Source organism: Poecilia formosa, unplaced genomic scaffold, assembly GCF_000485575.1.
Source record: "Poecilia formosa unplaced genomic scaffold, Poecilia_formosa-5.1.2 Scaffold288, whole genome shotgun sequence".
Lineage (NCBI taxonomy): Eukaryota > Metazoa > Chordata > Actinopteri > Cyprinodontiformes > Poeciliidae > Poecilia > Poecilia formosa.
The window spans coordinates 810,244-823,749 of NW_006800227.1; the positions used below are offsets into that span (position 1 = coordinate 810,244).

General features: G+C 36.2%; 2 protein-coding genes, 1 long non-coding RNA gene and 1 pseudogene across 8 annotated transcripts in view; 1 reads left to right on the forward strand and 3 right to left on the reverse strand.

Annotated features, from left to right (window-relative positions):
* LOC107838635 (zinc finger protein OZF-like) overlaps nucleotides 1–9,990 on the reverse strand; it is a 29,772-nt pseudogene extending 19,782 nt beyond the window's left edge.
* LOC103151668 (oocyte zinc finger protein XlCOF6-like) overlaps nucleotides 1–13,506 on the reverse strand; it is a 52,258-nt gene that overhangs the window by 34,484 nt on the left and 4,268 nt on the right. Inside the window, exon 2 of one of the 6 annotated variants that reach the window (XM_016681636.1) lies at nucleotides 366–435. The exons of 3 other annotated variants lie outside the window; for them this stretch is intronic. In XM_016681636.1, the coding sequence (XP_016537122.1) occupies nucleotides 366–435 (70 nt within the window). Of the gene's footprint in view, nucleotides 1–365; nucleotides 458–13,506 lie in introns of all 6 variants that reach the window. 2 more of the 6 variants (XM_016681635.1, XM_007571847.2) reach the window with 2 other exon arrangements.
* Nucleotides 11,869–13,273, reverse strand: LOC107838636 (gastrula zinc finger protein XlCGF8.2DB-like). The gene is made up of 2 exons (XM_016681675.1): nucleotides 13,224–13,273; nucleotides 11,869–13,139 (listed from the first exon to the last, which is right to left on the reverse strand). Exons 1-2 carry the CDS (start codon nucleotides 13,237–13,239, stop codon nucleotides 12,547–12,549), a joined length of 609 nt encoding a protein of 202 aa, XP_016537161.1. The 5' UTR covers nucleotides 13,240–13,273; the 3' UTR covers nucleotides 11,869–12,546.
* On the forward strand, nucleotides 12,780–13,195 carry LOC107838638 (uncharacterized). The gene is made up of 3 exons (XR_001664713.1): nucleotides 12,780–12,862; nucleotides 12,947–13,030; nucleotides 13,115–13,195. It is a non-coding gene; the product is annotated as an uncharacterized LOC107838638 (long non-coding RNA).

The following is a 13,506-nucleotide window of genomic DNA, read 5'->3' on the forward strand; positions in this document are numbered from 1 at the left end:
GGTAAAAATCCAGAATTTTATAAACTGAAACTTTATTTAATAATTATATTTAGTTTTATATTTAAAGAATTAATACAAAATATAAATTATAATTTGACATAAACAAAAGCTAAACATAAACAAATAGATTTGTTTATGTTTTACAAATCCAACTTTAAACAGTACTTTCAGTAAAAATAAGACCGTTACGGAACACAAACTGTAATTTAGATATTACATGATGACTAGTCTTTAACATAAATCATTCTGTTTAATGTTTACAATTTGAGCGTCTTCTTTAAATAGCTTTCCGAACACAACGATTATTTATGTCTAAAAACTCTCTTTAACCCGACTAATCAGTAAAACCTGAAGGTGTTTCGTACCTATCCGGTGTAAGATGATCTTCGGTATCCTGGTAAAATCCATCAGTCTGCGCTGATCCTCCATCTTTTCCTCCATCTTAACGTTGATTTCTTTCAGCTCTGTAAATGTTTCTTCAGCAGGAGTTTCCTGCTCGTTGATAAACTCTCTCTGAGGCTGAGCTGAAGACAGTTTTACTGAAAACACGGAAATATTTACCGAAAACACCAAACCTGTTTCCAAACTGCCTTCCAAGAGGAGCTACCGCTACCTCGTGTGCTCCGTAGCTTTCCGTGTGTTTCACTTTGGTTGTACTGAAGAAACTGTAAACGATTTTTTGTTCCGCCTTGAGCCTCCTCTCAGCATTAAATTATATTAAATATTTTACATTAATAAAAGGTTAATATATTTCAGTGAGTGAAACACAGTATTAAAGTAATTACACAAACACACGGATGTTTCCAACCCTTTTATTTCTGTTAATTATGAGGATTTTCTTCAGCTAATTGAAGAACAGCATTTATTTTTAGAATATTACTTCATCCTGACTAATGGAAAAAAATTGTTTAAGAAATGTGAGCTTGGAGTCAGTTATCAAAAGGTATTTAATCTTACAAAAGGACCATACTGGTACATATGACATTTTTTTGAGTATGATCGTTTTAGTTTGTAAAACAGTCTAAAGTTTTACAAACATTTCAAGGTTGTAGTTTTGAAGGTTGTGATTCAGTTTTAAAGTTAAACTGCAAATAAATACATTTTAGAGAAACACAGTGAAATGTTTTGACTTGAAAAGATTGAGAATAACTGACTTGTGAAAAAAGATTCATGTTTCCATAGAAAGAAGTGAAATCATGAAACGTCACTGAAGAGCCGAGATGTAAGAAGACAGATAACTTTAATTAAAGCCACAAAGACAATTAAAGTAATTTGCTTGTATCATCATACATGTACCTGAGCAAAGAGATATTATTAATCAGTCATTTAAAAACATACAAAGAAAATATGTTCGAAATAAAAATAACAGAGGAAAACACTCTGACGCCTCCCAAAGGAACAAAAAGTGTTTAACTGAAGCTCCTCACTGCTAGGAAACAAAAGTCACTTTGCAGCTGTATGAAACATCAATATACTGTAATGAACCTGGTTTCCTGCTGCAAACCTTAAACATCTTTAACATCTATTTCACAATATGTGTCACACTAACCTGGTTCTGGTCTGTGCTTCATTTTATACAAATGTCCCATGAAAGGGATTGGATCACCCGATTCTGAAAATTTGGATGGGTGAGAAAATATCTTTGGTTATGTAGAGCATGTAGAAACACATTTTCACAGCAGAATTTTAACAATGACTGCCGTGAAACAAATATGTGGGAAAATCAGTGTTGTAGTACTCGAGATCAGTCTTGGTCTGGAGACCTTTTTTTTATGGTCTCGGGCGGTGAGGACTCGGCATGTTATTTCAAGTCCAGTCAAGACCGCAACTGTGAAAATATCACAAATAAACTGTCCAGTTTATTTGTCAACATCTTTGTTTTCAGTGGATGCAAAACGCACCAATTAAAATCTAAGAAATAATGTGTTCCTGTTGGCCCCCCCTCTGCACCCCACCTTTCACTCTCATGCGGTGTTCTATCAGATTACCATACGCTGTCAGAATAGCATACAAATATTATTTTGAGAGGCACAAGAAAGCCTCCTGACAAAAACACTAAAGTAAAAATAAAAACCTCAACAAGGACAATAGGGCCATCAAGGGTAAAAGGGGCAGGGGCTCAAGCCCCAGCCAGACTCCCTCTGCATGTGCCTGTATATAAATGCTTGTCTTTCTAAGTAAAAGATCTGAAAATACAATTTAAACGATGTGATCATTACCTATTAGAAAGTGGGGGCAGCAAACTCTGGCATCGTTAGTTTCTGCACCTCCTGGTTTTAGCTGTTGATTGTTGATCCACTTTTCTTTATTCGGTGAGTTTTTTGTAAATTAACTCCCTTGTGATAAACTACCTTCAAAGCACGAAAATAGTTTTTCTTTTTCTCCATTAGAACAGTTGGAACTCTTAGATTTTTTGTGTTATAATTTTTATTATTACTTTAGGTCATTATTCAGTCTAATGTTAATCAGTAATGACGTGCTGTGCTAAAACTTTCGATTGCTGTGTTGAATATCTGTGTTCCTGAGAACTGACTGTTCCCTTTACCCTTGGAAGAAATCGCTCTTGTGATAGACATCTTGGGTAAAATGCTTGATCTGATAATTGTCTTGAAGGATCTGATGTGTGGAATGTAGTTTGTACCCTGTTTGACCCCATGAACTGACAAAGAAGTGTTAGAAGTTCCTCCTGAAATCCTTATCAGCTCTCCATCCTGCCATAAAATCATCTCCTCCAAGAGGTGAGATATAGATCATGAGGAGGGGGTCAGGGTGTTTCTGTGGCCATCTGGCAGTAGAGATAACATCAGACTTTGGGAGGGTCTTTGTCTTTGTGACTATATAACTATGTGATGTGTGTTGTTCAGGGCTCTTCTCCTGACTGCGCTCAGTGAACGCTTTTGCCTTCGAATAAAGAAACTTAAAGACAAAGATTAATCTCTCTTATTGAAACAGATTCTCATTCCTTCATAAAATTTCTACAACGCTCTCAAGGGAAAGAGCTTGGTGACCTGTGTGTTAGATAGAGCTTGCCATCTGTTTTTGTCGTTTATCTTTTCTCACTTTTGTTTTCCCAAATAAAAGGCCTGCTCTAGCAGAGAGAGGGCAGAACGCTCTGTGAACAGCTCAGAGGAGCAGTTTGCTGAGTCTTCTCTCCTTTTGCAAAACTTTGACCATAAAATTCATGTTGTTAAGNATAAATTACAATCTGACATAAACAAATAGATTACACACAAACATAATTAAAACTAATACTTTTAAATCCAACTTTAAACAGTACTTTGAGTAAAGATAAGACTGTTACAGAACACAAACTATAATTTAGATATTATATGTTGACTAGTCAACAATTCAGGTCAAAGTTCATCATTCTATTTAATGTTTACAATATGAGCGGATTCTTTAAATAGTTTTCCGAACACAACGATTATTTGTATCGTTGTGTTTTCTTTAACTCTCTTTAATCCGACTAATCAGTAAAACGTGAAGGTGTTTCGTACCTATCCGGTGTAAGATGATCTTCGGTGTCCTGGTAAAATCCAGCAGTCTGCGCTGATCCTCCATCTTTTCCTTGATCTTAACGTTGATTTCTTTCAGATCTGTAAATGTTTCTTCAGCAGGAGTTTCCTGCTCGTTGATAAACTCTCTCTGAGGCTGAACTGAAGACAGTTGTACTGAAAACACGGAAATATTTAGCTAAAACACCAAACCTGTTTTCAAACGACCTTCTAAGAGGAGCTAACTCTACCTCGTGTACTCCGTCATCGACATCAATACGTAGACCCCTCATGGAGCGCTGAGTTGTAGGTAACATCGTCCGCCATCTTCCATATTATGGGGTTCCATTTGTATCAAAAATGGTTGGTCTATGTAGCAGAGCGATCGGAGCTCCTTAAGTCCTGGGCTGTGTGGACTTATTTCAACCGTTTTACGAAACAAACTGGATTCATTAGGATTACCTTCCCCAGGTAAGGATGAAAGATCAGAATTACTTGATCTTTACGTTATTATACGTTTTATAACAACGTATAAAAAATGAATACAGGAAAATTATTTGTTTCTTGTCTTGAAATGTTAAATGTACATTAAATTATGGAATTATGTAAATATATTCTTTAATAAAACACTGTAACAGTGTGTCTGTTCATCAATGTCATTATAAAAATGATCAGAATTGTTTCTATCAAATAAAACATTGTGTTCTTTACTCAGAAATGTCCCAAAACAATTAAATAATCACATCAAAAGTTAGAAACTCTCTCTTTAGTAATTTCTTTGATTGCCAAATATATTAACGTGTGTGAGAAAATGTGTCAATGACGGGTATTAACTTAAAATACTTTGTAGAACGGCACTTTGTGAAGTTCGGTCCATTCACTTGTATTAGCTTACTGGCACATATTCCACATTCAATATGGCGGACGCTGTTACGTATCGCAGCAACGGGCCGCCTCGCCCCATGACGGGTCTACGTATTTATGTCCAAAGACATTAATTATGTCTATGTGCTCCGTAGCTTTCCGTGTGTTTCACTTTGGCTGTAGTGAAGAAACCGCAAACGATGATTAGTTCCCCTTTGAATTTTCTGCTTTGAGCCTCCTCTCCACTTTCAATTGTATGAAATATTTTACATTAAGAAAAGGTTAATATTTCAGTGAGTGAAACACAGTATTAAAGTAATTACACAAACACAAGGATGTTTCCAAGCCTTTTATTTCTGTTAATTATGAGGATTTTCTGCAGCCTTTTACTAAGGCCACTAAAGTATTTTGTTCATATTATACTACATATATGCAATATCTGAGGAAGGAGTTGTTGTACACACATGAACACATTTAAAAACTTACATCAGAAATACAAAATAACAGAGGAAAACACTGTGATGCCTCTCAAAGGAACAAAAAGTGTTTAACTGAAGCTCCTCACTGCTAAGAAACAAAAGCCACTTTGCAGCTTTATGAAATATCAATATACTGTAATGAACCTGGTTTCCTGTTGCAGAACCTAAATGTCTTGACAACTACATTGTTTCGCCTCAGACAGCTGTTGTAGAAATCAGTTACTCAGCCATTTTTACAAATGTAAACAAGAAGAAACAAATTTGAGTACTGTGCTTATATGGCTTTTATGAACACCTGTTTTGTGATGAAGTTGTGCCGAGCTGTACCGCTGAAAATGCAACTGTCGAAGAAAGTCAGTATTGAGACGCTTTCAGGCAAAATAAAGCCGAACTAAACAAATTGCACAAACATGTCAAAATTCACACAAAAACATAAAGATAGGACTCAAATATCAATCCATCAATCAATAAGTTTATTCACTCAACCAAACAAACTTCATCACCAATCTACGCAACAATGTCTTGTAACAATTAATCTGCATGAGTGAAAAGGAGCAGAAAGAAGAAAAACCTTGAAAAAATCTGCCCCTTTCTCAACAATTACAAAATGAATGTTTTTCCTTTCATGGCCACATACATAAAACTAAAATTTATGAGAATATTTTATCAGACTAATAAAAAGTTACTCAAAAAATGTGGGTTTTAGTAAGTTATCAAAGGTACTTTGAATCTTACAACAGAACCATGCTGGAACTTACATTGTAATGTTTTGGGTTTATCGTTTTAGTTTGTAAAACAACTTGATTTTTTATATCAGGTTGTAATTTTTTTAGGCTGAGATTCAGTTGTAAAGTTAACCAGTGAATTATTATACATATGAGAGGAACAGAGATTTGTTGTTTTGACTTGGTAATGATTGTATTGTGATGAAAGGCACAGGCTGCCTTACAATGAAGTGACAGCATGAAAGGTCACTGAAGAGACGAGTAGTATTTATCTCACTTTTTTAAAGTGAGATAAATAGCTCACGTAAAATAAAAAAGTTTCATGGAAAGAAAAAACTACTTGATACTTGAGGTTCACATTATATTGTTGTAATATGAAGTTAAACTTAATTTTTTGAATGAAACTTTTTCCACAAATCACACAATAGGCTCCTCACTTCTGAATTATCATGTGACGAGTTAAACTAAATTTGCTATGGAAACTTTTTTCACACGTCACACACACAAAAAAAAAGGCTTTCAACCTATGTGAGTTTTAATGTGGTAATTTATTTGCCTTTTCTAGAAAAAACATCACAGCTCCTTCTTCGTGCTTCTCACCTGTGTAAATTCTCATATGCATTTAAAGAACATTTCTCAGTGAAACTCTTTCCACATGAGAAAGGCTTCTCATTTGTGTGAATTTTCTTATGAAGTTTTAAATAGCCATTTTGAGTAAAACTTTTTTCACACATCCCACAAGACAAGGGGTTCTCACCTATGTGAATCCTCATGTGTTTAACCCTTTGAAGACGAGGTCTAAATGGCCATCCCGGCACGCAGTCTCTCTTCTCAGTGCGTCTGCGCTCGCTATGAAGCCATGTAGCGATAGCTAGCAAAACTACTACTAACCCTGCACACGCCACGAACTCTAACACACTTGTAGACTAAAAAAATTAGTAAAATTCCCAGCATCACTGTGACCTAGTCTCTTGCCGTATCCAAATACCCCCCCGCCCCCTCGTCTCTCTCCGTGTGTCTCCATTCTACCTAGCAACAGACTGTCAACACATTTTCATTGGTTGTTTCGAAATGTGGTACATTTAGACCCCACAAAATAAAGCGGAAATTATCTATCTTATTCCTGGCTTTATTTTGAAGTAAATAACCACGAAACCCATATAAAAACACAACTTTTATAAAGTTTGAAGTCAGTGCGCTGTCCAACAGTCGAAATGAAAACTCGGTATGCGGTTCATTTATTACGAAGTCTTATAAATGCGTCACATGCTTGTATGCCGCACGGTGGGCAGCGACTACATAGGGTTGAGTAAATTTGTTTTCCAAATGAAACTCTTTCCACAGTTCACACATGAGAAAGGTTTCTCACCTGAGTGAATTCTCATGATCCATCTTATTTTTGCCTCTTTTGTTTTGAACTGTGAGTTTTACGTTTCTCCTGTTTGGTTTTCTGACATCTCTCATTTTGTTTCTGTTCATCTCTCTTTTCCCACAGATCTCAGACAAGAAAGCTTCTCACCTGTGTGAATCTTCATGTGATGAGTTAATTTATGTTTTGCTCTGTAGCTCTTTCCACAGGTCCCACAAGAGAAAGGCTTCTCGCCTGTGTGAATCATCATGTGCCAATTTAAATTATCTTTGGTTCCAAAGCGTTTTCCGCAGGTCACGCAAGAAAATGGTTTTTCACCAGTGTGAGTCCGTATATGGCGATTTAAAATCTCTTTGGTTCCGAAGCGTTTTCCGCAAGTCACACAAGAAAAAAGCTTTTCACCAGTGTGAATCCTTATATGGCGATTTAAAATCTGTTTGGTTCCAAAGCTTTTTGCACAGGTCACACATGAGAAAGGCTTTTTACCTGTATGACTCTTCATGTGACGATTCAAATCAGATTTATATACATAAGTCTTTCCACAAGTCACACAAGAAAAGGGTCTCTCTCCTGTGTGAATTTTTATGTGATCAATTAAATCATTTTTTACCATGTAACTCTTTGCACAGGTCCCACATGAGAAAGGCTTCTCACCTGTGTGAATCCTCATGTGAGAACGAAAATTACTTTTCCCAATGAAACTCTTTCCACAGGTTGCACAAGAGAAAGGCTTCTCACCTTTGTGAATCCTCATGTGATAAGTTAAACTATGTCTTACTCTGTAACTCTTTCCACAGGTTGCACAAGAGAAAGGCTTCTCACCTGTATGAATTCTCACGTGATGTTTTAAACTCAATCGTAGTCTGTAACTCTTTCCACACGTTCTACATGAGAAAGGTTTCTCACCGGTATGAATCCTCAAGTGATCAATCAATTGTCTATTCCGCCTGAAACTCTTTCCACAGTTCACACATGAGAAATGTTTCTCACCTGTGTGAATTCTCATGTGATCCATCATTTTTTGCCTTTTTTGTTTGGAACTGTCAGTTTTACTTTTCTCCTGTTTGGTTTTCTGACATCTCTCATTTTGTTTCTGTTCTTCATCTCTCTTTTTTCCTGGGTCTTCAGAATTCCTTCCTTCCTGATCCTGGTTCTCATCCTCAACAGAACCATGAGAGATGAGTTGGTTCCTCCATGGTTCTGTTTCATTGTGGATTCTTTGCACATTAGAATTCATCGAAATGTCATCAGTCTCCTGTTTCAGCACAAGCTGTTCTTCATCCTGACTGATGCAGAGTGGCTTCTCTTCCTCTTTGAACTCTTGATGTTCAGGTTCTTCTTTATATGAAGTGGACTTCCTGTCCTGGTTGCTGAATTCATTCAGAACCTCCTCCTCTTTACACACCCAGCACTGTAGGGAATCTGCACAAAAAGACAAAACAAAAGCTTTTAAACATGTATAAGACCGGGGTTGGCAACCTGCAGCTCTTTAGCGCTGCCCTAGTGGCTCTCTGCAGCTTTTTCAAAATTGTTTGAAAATGGAAAAAAAGGGTTGTGGGAAATATATTTTTTGTTTTAATATGGTTTCTGTAGGAGAACAAACACGACACAATCCTTCTTAACGTTTTCCAATGCTATAAAGATGTGTAGAATAAATATTAAATTTCAACATTTCTGTCAACGAAGATTTGCAACATAGCCTGCGACATGTTCCTTTCACCTGGGCGGGGTGCAAGGCAGGTGGCTGTTGTAAATAAACCAACGGGTGTGTGGTGGGCCATGGATAGCAAAGAGGAAAAGAGAAAAATTGCTGAGGAGAAATTCTACAATTCTTCGACAGAATCATTTCCATTTATTGCCAATACAGAAGGATTACCTGAATGTTTGATACATAACGAGAAGATGTCAAATAACAATAAGACAGTACTTTCATGACTATAGAGTGCACCTTACTGTAGCTCCACAAGGGCATCTAACGATACTTTCCAGTGGAACATAGCTCTCTATAACAGGTTAATGTGTGATTCGGTTCGGTTCTAGTCCAGTGGGGAGATTCTCAGTATTACGGTCTGGAGCGCAGCAGCTCCGGTTATTTCTCTGCTGATTTGCAGCAACATTCAGCAACGGAGAACCTCAAGGTTCTGGTTCTGATGGATTAAATAAATCCAGATATTTTATTTTATCTTATAAATATTTTTTTTTCTGGCCAAATCATAATGACAAATACTCAAATATTAAACTTTCTTATTTTTTTAAATTCAAACAAACAACAAAATTTATATCACACCAAGCTAATATTGTGTAGTTCTGGTGTTTCATACTGTCGGCACAACTGAGATCTATGACAGACCTCAGATCTTATCTGTTTTTCTCTTTATTACTGTCAGCTCTAAAGAGAAACAAGCTGCTAGCAGCGCTGCTAATTCACTGTCATTCCGTTACAAAACGTAACGATCGTGTTCCTGTCGCTCCCCGTGATTAAACTCAGAAATCTGTACTGAGCAGTTCTCTGACAGCAGACGGTGCGTCCCTAAACAAGTTTTTACTAAATATTGTACTATAACCGAAGAGAGATGTAATTTCTATCATGAATATAGATTAGCAAAGACCCTACAAATTACAATGAAATAATGCTACTTCCGCTAGCCGCCGGAAGTAACAACGATAATCGCTTCCCCAGTAAACTCCCCTGGAATAAGGTCAATAACGTGAAGGTTTTTCGTACCTATCCGGTGTAAGATTAGCTTCGGTATCCGGCTGAAACCCAGCAGTCTGCGCTGATCGTTCATCCCTTCCTCGGGCTTAACGTTTATTTCTGTCTGATCCTCCATCTCTTCCTCGATCTTGACGTTGATTTCTTTCAAATCTGTAAATGTTTCTTCAGCAGGAGTTTCCTGCTCGTTTATAAACTCTCTCTGAGGCTGAACTGAAGACATTTTTACTGAACACACACAAATATTTACCTAAAACACCAAAGCTGTTTTCAAACTGCCTTCCAAGAGGAGCTAATGCTACCTCGTGTGCACTACTTTCCGCGTGTTTCACTTTGGCTGTACTGAAGAAACTGTAAACGATTTTAAGTTCCGCCTTGAATTTTCCGCTTTGAGTTTCCTCTGAACAAACACAAACATAGTATATAGAATAATTACACACAGATGGTGTTTTTATACTTTTTATATCTATCTTATGAGGATATTTGAGATATGAGAATATTTAATCAGCCTAACGAATAAAAAAACACCCAAGAAATGTGCAGTCAGTTATCAAAGGTACATAGAATCTTACAAAAGAATCATGCTGGAATGTATATTGTAATTTTTTGAGTATTATCTTTTTAGTTTGTAAAACAATCTAATGTTTTATATCAGGTTGTAGTTGTTTAGAATGAGTTTCAGTTGTACAGTTAAACAGTGAATTATTTTATATTTTAGAGGAACAGAGATTTGTTGTTTTGACTTGGTAATAATTGATTGTATTGTGATAAAGGTCCATCCTGCCTTACAATGAAGTGACAACATGAAAGGTCACTGAAGAGATGAGTAGTGAGAAGAGGAGAGGAAATCATTTTAATTAAAACCATCAAAACAATAAAAGTATTTTTGGTTAAATCATAATACATAGCTGCAATACTTGAGCATGGAGATGTTATTAATTACTCAGTGTAGTATTTTCCTTTCATTCATTTGAAAACTTAGAAAGAAAATATATTAACAGAAATGCAAAATAACAAAGGAAAACCCTGTGACTCCTTCCAAAGGAACAAAAAAGTGTTTAACTGAAGATCCTCCCAGCTATGAAACAAAAGTCATTTTGCAGCTGTATAAAATATCAATATACTGTCATGAACCTGGTTTCCTGCTGCAAACCTTAAACATCTTTAACATCTATTTCACAACATGTGCGATGCTAATCTGGTTCTGTCCAGTTTCTCTGTTTTCCAGACTCGATATGTTGGGAACCTTTCAGGCGAGAACTTGTTGACTGGAACAAACAGTTGGAGGGTTCAGAAAAACTGGTGATGAGTTTCTGTTGAATGATTCACCTCCAGCAGCAACAACCACACATCATGTCTCCCCCTGCAGGCCTGACAGAGAAGCATCTTCATGCTGCCACCTGCTGGCAAGAGCCTGATACTACAACTACATTGTTTCAGCTGTTGTAGAAATCACTAACTCAGCCATTTTTACAAAAATGTAAGAAGAAAGAATCTAATTTGAGTTCATTAATTTTTATGATAAAACCAACAAAATCCTGTATTTAATGTTAGAACTCTTGAAGATGTTTTTCCAAACGTTGTGGTCCACATTACAGAAGACTTTCCTGCAAAGACATTTTCATTACAAATTTTGAAAAAAAGATGACAATTTCTTGAAAAGGTTTGTCATATTTTCATAAGATTTTTGTGTTCATAGGAGCCTGCAGATACATCAAGATCAGAAAGAGGGAAACTAATTTGACTGAGGTCAACAAAACTGAAAAGGATCAGAAATCCAAAGCTCTTAACAACAGAAGACTTTGGGCGAGTTGACTAAATTATGGATTTTTGACTTTTTAAAAAATATCCTTAGAATTTCTGGTTTGTTTTTGTGTCACATTATAGTGTTGTAGCTCATCCGCAGTGTTATCTCTGTATACAGTAAATGAAAGATGCATGAAACGTCCATAAAGATGTATTTTCTCTGTCAATGCAGAATTAATAACTAATGAAAACATTACAATTGAGATTAGAATAACACACTAATTATTAAAAAATACTTTTAATTTTGTAAAATTTAATGAATGTGACTTTTTTCAGAATATGTCTAATTCTGAGACTGAAGAAATGAAAAATATAAATTTGGGTAAAAAAACTCATGTTTTACTGTTAATCCAAGGATCTTTAGATACTTTACTTCAATCTGACAATTAAAAATATGGCAACAGTTAATGACTGACAATCACTGAATAATCCATTAATATTTATTCTAATCAACATTATTAAAAAGCATATTCTGCTCAGAATACTGGCGTATAGTTTAACATACATTTTCAATAATATACTTTGCTTCTCATAGCAAATTATAACAATGACAAAAAATTGGGAAAATAAAAACCTCTCTGTGGTTAGCACTGAATCAAATTATGACCAGATCAATTTTATTTTTGAGATTTTTTTTTTCAAACAAACATCATAGAGTTCCATTTATGGAAAATAAGAACATTTCACAGCTTTCATATGTAAAGTATTTAACATCCAGTCATACATGGAAAAAATGTAAAAGCTAAACTCAATTATTCTACAAGGGACAGAACTCTATGAAAATTGAAACCCTCAGAAATGAACCCTGCTGAATGTGTGGCCCTCTTTAACTTCAGTATCTAATGGGATACTGATGGGAATCCGAAGCACAAATACGACTGAAAAGTAAAAGAAAAAATTGGATTAAGGAAAACAAGCTGGTAGGCAAAAGTAGACCTCAGCTTTATCTTGAACATACACTGAAAGACACAGTGAATCACTAGTAGCTGGCAACAATCTGTTGACTTTAACATTTTCTTGCTGTTTACGTTATCCGAACAGATTTTCCATTGGAGCAAATGCAAAAATGGATCTGAGGTGTTTTGTTCTAAAGCTTCTAGTCTGAGTGAGTCCTCATGTGACGAGCTAAACTGCTTCTGGTATTGTAACTCTTTCCACAGGTCCCACATAAGAAAGGCTTCTCACCTGTGTGAATCCTCATGTGATCAAGTAATTTTGATTTCCTCCAGAAATGTTTTCCACAAGTCCCACAAGAGAAAGGCTTCTCACCTGTGTGAATTCTCATGTGCTGAGTTAAAGTCTTTCTTTCACTGTAACTCTTTCCACAAGTCCCACAAGAGAAAGGCTTCTCACCTGTGTGAATTCTCATGTGCTGAGTTAAAGTCCCTCTTTCACTGTAACTCTTTCCACAGGTCCCGCAGGAGAAAGGCTTCTCACCTGTATGAACTTTCATATGAACGTTTAGATTGTCTTTTCGAGAGAAACTCTTTCCACAGGTCCCACAAGAGAAAGGCTTCTCACCAGTGTGAATTCTCATGTGCTGAGTCAAAGTTCCTCTTTCACTGCAACTCTTTCCACAGGTCTCGCAAGAGAAAGGCTTCTCACATGTGTGAATTCTCATGTGATGAGTTAAAGTCCCTTTTTGACTGTAACTCTTCCCACAGGTCCCACAAGAGAAAGGCTTCTCACCTGTATGAACTTTCATATGATCATTTAGATGGTCTTTTCGAGAGAAACTTTTTCCACAGGTTCCACAGGAGAAAGGTCTCTCACCTGTGTGAATTCTCATGTGATAAATTAAATAACCCTTTTTTCTGTAACTTTTTCCACAGTTTGAACATGTGAAAGGTTTTACTCCTGTGTGAGTTATCATGTGACACGTCAAGTATTTGTTTCGAAAAAAGGTTTTATCACAAATTTTACAAGAATATAATTTTTGGCTTGGGTTATCTTTCTTGTGCTTTTGTTGTTTCTCAGTGTCAGTTCTGCCTTTCTGCTGTTTGGTTTTCTCATATTTCTCCTTTTGTTTCTGTTCTTTCTTTCTCTTTTTTCCTGG